At 33.9% G+C, this 6,250-nt stretch overlaps 1 protein-coding gene across 1 annotated transcript; it reads right to left on the bottom strand.

Moving 5' to 3' along the window:
- Nucleotides 1-348: 348 nt before the first annotated feature.
- On the bottom strand, nt 349-5,946 carry LOC123565760 (uncharacterized). Its single transcript, XM_045359549.2, has 4 exons — nt 5,806-5,946; nt 3,070-3,246; nt 2,002-2,223; nt 349-1,606 (listed from the first exon to the last, which is right to left on the bottom strand). The coding sequence occupies exons 2-4, from the start codon at nt 3,238-3,240 to the stop codon at nt 1,046-1,048; spliced, it is 954 nt and encodes a 317-aa protein (XP_045215484.1). The 5' UTR covers nt 3,241-3,246; nt 5,806-5,946; the 3' UTR covers nt 349-1,045.
- Nucleotides 5,947-6,250: the final 304 nt, after the last annotated feature.

Raw genomic sequence — 6,250 nt, 5'->3', positions numbered from 1 at the left:
ATTACGCATCATAACAAAGTTCCACTTTATTTTAATCGTTTGTAGCGTAACGTTACGTTCTTACGGTAAACTAACGTATTTTGAATCGAGAAATATACTAAAAGGAACGGAGAGAAACTATCAAGGTATCTGCTTTTTTCGTATTTTTACATAAACAATATATTATCAGTGCATGAACCACTAGTTGTCATTAACAGCACGAGAGTCATCTGGCATGGGGGTGCCAGATGGGTTTTGCCGGCATGGGTAAAATCACCGGAAACGCCAGTCCGGTGTGCAAAAAATTCCTTTACCAGGGAGGTGCATTGCTCGGCTTTCTAAACAAAAGCAGAGAGAACCCGATAAACACATACTTCAACATATATTATACGATAAAATAATTATTTGTTTTACAGGGTCATCATAATTTCAAGTGTTGTGAAAGTGATCGCACTGTTTTAACTTGCTCCATGTTCTTGCTTTCGCAGGAAACTTTGCTATTCCGAGAAAGGTCTTTAGTTGAAGATTTTGTTTAGTCGTTTTTAAAAGATTTAAATGTAGGAAGTAAGCAGCATTTGATATATTTGAACAGTGTGGAAAGGGAAAGCAAAAACGAATCAAGATTTTTTTATCTTGATATGAAATACATGTACAGGGTTGCGTTTAAAGTACATATGGATGCATTCATGCACATTAAACACGACGACAAATGTAAACTGCTCAATTAAGAATTACTTCTTGTATAATAAGCATGATAAAAAATGATACTAATACTAATACTACTTATACTAATACATATACTTCCTACAATACAGTTACGTTATATATGGAGCTTAAACCAGGTTAAAAACATACTGCACATTTCAGATCCGCAATATCTAATTGGTATTATTGCTAAAACATTTAAATTTAAACGTTCAATATACGTTGATGCATTTGTATAGAGTACATTCAATTATTTCTGCACGTTTTCTGACAGTTCTGAAAGCTGAAATTATTATTAACAGCACGTCTCAAAATGAAACAAGTATTTTATCAGGCTAACACGTTACAATATCTTGAATATTCATAATTCTTTTTCAAACAAAAACTGGTAAGAGTAAATAATTTCAGGATTTTCAGAATCACGCCAATCACTTCTTTGTATCCCGATTTCTTTAAACACATCTTCCAAAACTTGCATATTAAAACCTGGCTCTACCAAGACTAGAAGACTGATAACGCCAACTGCCGTGCCACGTATGTAACGCATGTGAGAAATCACGTGATCTTTTAATGTCGTGGTATCTGTACCATAAATATTGAAGTTACAACTGTATGCCGGTCTCTTGACAGGAATTATCGTTGAGAAAGTCAGGAGACCACTGACCATTCCATCAGTATCGACTGAAATGTCAGACAAGACCTTCGTCCTTTCGCCAGACCAACGAAGAAGTGAAACATTGGCTTCGGTAAGTCTGTAAGGCACCCAATCTACAATGATCCTCTCTTTCGGAAATAAGTGGTTTCTAATAGCAGGACTGGAAAAGAAATGCTTGAAATCTGCGTCCGATGGGCTGTGTAATTTTTCACTCGGTTCAACCAGAGATTGCAAAACACGAGCGTCAAACAAAAATCTTGTGAGAGGCTGTGACAAAACAAAAGGCAAAGTTAAAAAAAAATAGCAAAGGAAGCGCTAATTGCGAGACAAAAAAGAACAAAATTAATGTCGATTTTGTCAAACTTAATCACATTAAACTTTAACAAAACAACGGATATTGTTTATACTATTATTACCCTACCCACCAGGCAGAATATCGTCAGTTAATTCTCTGCTGGTGACAGGATATGTTTAGCACAGAAAAGTTACTACTGTAGTATTCATATTTCAGAAAATTTTGCGTTACCAAAATCTTCATAGATCTTTTTTTTTTTTCATATGCACAGATGAATCGTGTTTAATGTCCTTGCGTATATACCTTGTCAGCACATGACCAATAGATATGTCTTAGGTAGAATTATATATGTATATGTTATACTAACCTTCGAAAGTATTAGCTTGTTGACAGCCCTAAACGTCTCCTTGTTAGCGGCAGGATGTGTGTTGGCAGTAATGAATGCATGCCTTGATGTTCCCGAAGCTTTAAGCACCTGAGCATGAAACTGCTTGTACAAGCCCTGTCCACCAACACTCGGACTCAGTCTTCCAGCACGTGTAATCACAGTCTTGCCTTCGTCAACCATAAATGTTGCAACAAAACCAACCTTAAAGAATTCATTTTATGCCACTTAACTAGATGTATACGTTCATTCCTTAACATGCATGCGCAACCTATCTTTCTTAAATTGAACTATTGTAAAACATTGAACGACTATACAATTTTGTACGTCTGAAATGTTTACAGTCGCACTTGCTTTGAGATTAATATCCATACTACAAGTGTTTGTTTTTTAGATAATGCTTTAGAAAAGCTTTCTGACATTTAATGAGGTCATGCTGTACTTTGTTTATGCCGTGCAAATAAAAACATATTCGTTAGAACTGATGTTAGTGCATGATTTTGTTGCAAGTATCAGTATGAGATGCCTAAGGAAAAAATCAAAATAGAAAATATTTCTTTACCACAGTGAAAAGATCGATCTTAAACCCATATATTTTTCAAAACTGTATACATTTTTCTAGGCTTTGGTATGAGATGCTGATATCAGCAAGTAATATGTTTGTCATCTGCAGCAATTGCTATAGCAACAACTCTGTTGCTGACGAGTGCAGCTCAGTCTGTGTTTTATTGTTCAAAGTGTACTTTTGACTTTCGATTTTGCTTCTGACGAAACCAATGCATGATGTCTTTTAGCTTTTTATTTCGTTTTCGACGACGAGAACAACACAAAGTGTACTTTTTACATATGATTTTGTTTTTACGTAAACAGAGAACGAAGTGCCTTGGCCGACAGCAACATGCGCTATACCTTTTATTTACGACTTTTCCTTTACCATAAGCAACATATGATGTTGTTTTTTGAAAATTTTATTTCCGTCGAAATCAGCGTATGGTGTGCTTTTGTCATACGACTGTTTAGGAGAGCAAAGTATGAGGTGGTTTGACTTACAATTTCGTTTTTGATGAGAGCAACGTATGGTGTGGTAAGAGGACATGCAATAAAGTCGTCGAAATACTCAGCAATGTAGTCTAGCCCGTCATACACGTTGTTATGAATACCGATAACAGATTCCTTATCAGCAGATGTGGCCTGTCGTATTCTCATAGTATTTGAAGTCATTTTGAACTGAAAAACAGCATTTTTTGTAGAGTATCAGTTATATTCGTCATATTTTTATAAGAGACGCCGTTGTGTATCAATTAAATATCAATCTATATTAAGCGACGCATTAGATTACAGTGACAGAAATATGTTCATAATCAGATATCTATATCTATTTCTCCATTTTAAAGGAAAATATAGAATTATTTCTTTTTTATCATTATTTGATGAGATGTGTATCTGTTTAAGATTAAATTTATTGTAATATGAATAACCATGTTCATCAAATTGAGGTCCCATACAGGGTTTAAAAAATATTTCAGATAGGTAACGCATAATTTAAAAGCATGTTGTTTTTACACTATTTATGACATCTCATCGAAGGAATGGTTGGGTATTTAAAGTTCAGGTGAGTAGCAGACATTATACTTTACAAAATGATAAAGAAGGCGTCAGTATTGGGGCATTTTACTATAGAGTATGTGATAAGAAGTCCAGGTTGAACAGCAGAAACCTTAAATACTTGACAATCACTCCCCTGATACCATATTACATATTCAATATTTGATTTGTCTCTCTGACAAGCTGGATCAAGTGATCTGATTGCTGCTGGTGGTATATTGCAATAAACTGATAATTAGGAGTTTCACTCAAAGAAGAAACCCGTACAGGTGAGATTGTTCATGAATTGAGACTTGATGTATCAAAAGGGGACACATTTAAGATTAATCTGGTCTAAGAACAGTATTCATACTTTGGAATATCAATTAAAGTTCCCCTAACTCCCTATTAAAGAGATTAAAGAGATGTGAATACCACAATACGTATAAAATTGTGAATTGTAAATTGTTATATACTAAACACATCTCGGCAAAGTTTTTGTTAACTAATAAATACTTGTTAATTTAAATTATTAAGGAATGTGAGAAATTTAAACCCCTTTGGAGCCTAAAATATCTTTTCTTTGGTAAATAAATACCTAAGAACAAATATTTCATTGCTGAAGAAAATGTGTGGGTACATTTTATGGTTCACTACATTTGACAAAAGAAGGCAAAACTTTTCGACGATCTTTAAAATTTTCTTATCACTTATTCTACTGTGCGATATAAATATTGGGTATATATTTCTATAATAATGTTCACAATGTCACATGTGCAAATAGCTGTGCGGACAAAACGTTTAGCTGCTAAACTGTATTTTTGGTTCAACTCTTGCGTACGGACCATTTCCCCCCAAATTTTATTTCTAGAAATATTGCCATACTTATCTGATCAAACCTTGTGATCTATAAACGTTATGGAAAATGTTGAATAAAACATATTTAAAAGTACCTTAGATAAAAAAGACGAAGTATTTCTCACCAGCGTTTCCTGAAAATGAATACTAGATCTACAAGAGAAAAAAATAGGTTTCTAGAAATTTGTTACGCACATATTGTATGAGTAAAGATAACATCGATATCAACATTACATTGAAATAAAAAAAATGGTCTGAGGTGATTTTGAACTCGTGGTATCGTGCGTGGCAGTCAGACAGCACTGTTAGATGATGATGATGACCACGACCACAACGAAACCGTAAATGCAAAGCCCGAAACTAAGTTTATCATGAAAAATGTTTTATAAACACGCAACCGAAGTGTGAAGTTGTGCATTAAAAGATGAAGAGAAAAAAAAAATGAAACAGATTGCAAACTTTTCATTCAGTTAAACTGATAAACAGACGATATCATTATCGGATACATAACTGTTAAATGCATTTACACTGGCGAATAAGCAGAACTTTAATAAACTTTTTTGATACCATTTTACGTGTCTAAAATTACCTGCTGATTTTAAAGTAATTCCCACAATCATTTTTTTCTGACGGGGAGAAAGAAAGACTTATTAATAAATAAATTAATAAAAACTAACAAATTAAAATGACGTTGTGTAAGTCAGTTACTTACTTCTTAGATCGGTGTTCATGAATTGAAAATACCCGCGCTCGTGTGGTAACACCTCGAACGCTACGCGCTCTCAGTGTCATGATTCGCACGAGCGCAGGTATTTTCAATTCATGAACACCTCCTACTCGGTTAGTAACCTACACGTCACTGTTTTCTATTACCTTGGCACTGATAGAAAAAAAATCAAAAGGTAAAATAAATCCGTCCTTCGTGTATGCCTTATTGATATTGAGAGATACATGTATATCTATAAAAGGTCAAATTAATTTTTCTTGCATTTAGGCCCACTTGATTTATAATACTTACACCGTCTTATCCACATCAGACAAAAAGGGGTTTCAATGCACCTCCATCACGAGTGAGATGATTCATTATATACAATTTCACTCAACAACTGTATTAAATTTAAAAACGAAGAAGTCTACAAAACAATTTTATTTTCAATTTACTGACGTAAAATAAAATCATGAATTATTTGAGTTGCACGACACTTTCTATGGACTATTATGTCTCAGCAGTCTGTATGTAAGCATTCTACATACGTCCTGTTTTGAATAACATAATTATATTCCACGTTCTTACAAGTTTTCCGCCAAAACCAGTTTTCTAGAAGCAGAAAAAAGGTCACTTACCTTGTAAAATCGATTTCCTAGATAGTATCTTGCACGACCACTATAGAGGTACGCGCGTATGTTTTCTTTTTTAAGGTCATTAACAAGTAAAAATTGCTCGGCATTACGTGCTAAATATAGTTTTATACTGTCACATGAACAACATAATTATGCAGAGTCATATATAAAGAGATGACCATTAACAATAATATGTCAACCACAATAGACTTTATCTTCAATTTGACCTTTACAGATTAGGGTTATAACAGTTTCGAAAGTAAATCGAAGCGTGCTCTATACACGTATAACGTCGTATTCAAAACTTACTTGTAGAAAATTCAGCTGTATTGCTTCAATGTGAAACATGCTTCGATAAAATAAGCACAAGGGAAAAACATACATGTTTAATTAACAGTAATACATATATACGATGGTATGTTTAGGACACGCGATTATTTATTGCATA

This window comes from Mercenaria mercenaria, chromosome 8, assembly GCF_021730395.1.
Source record: "Mercenaria mercenaria strain notata chromosome 8, MADL_Memer_1, whole genome shotgun sequence".
In the NCBI taxonomy this organism is placed as follows: Eukaryota; Metazoa; Mollusca; class Bivalvia; order Venerida; family Veneridae; genus Mercenaria; species Mercenaria mercenaria.
Note: the sequence above shows the minus strand (reverse complement) of the source record. Positions and strands in the feature narration are given on the sequence as shown.

What these genes read in the sequence shown, in the direction of transcription:
- LOC123565760 (XM_045359549.2), bottom strand. Translation starts at nt 3,240, where the DNA reads ATGACTTCAAATACTATGAGAATACGACAGGCCACATCTGCTGATAAG. An exon ending in CTCTCATCAAAAACGAAATT is followed by an intron (nt 2,224 to 3,069) that starts GTAAGTCAAACC and finishes GAATTCTTTAAG; the next exon opens with GTTGGTTTTGTTGCAACATT. An exon ending in ACAAGCTAATACTTTCGAAG is followed by an intron (nt 1,607 to 2,001) that starts GTTAGTATAACA and finishes GTTTTGTCACAG; the next exon opens with CCTCTCACAAGATTTTTGTT.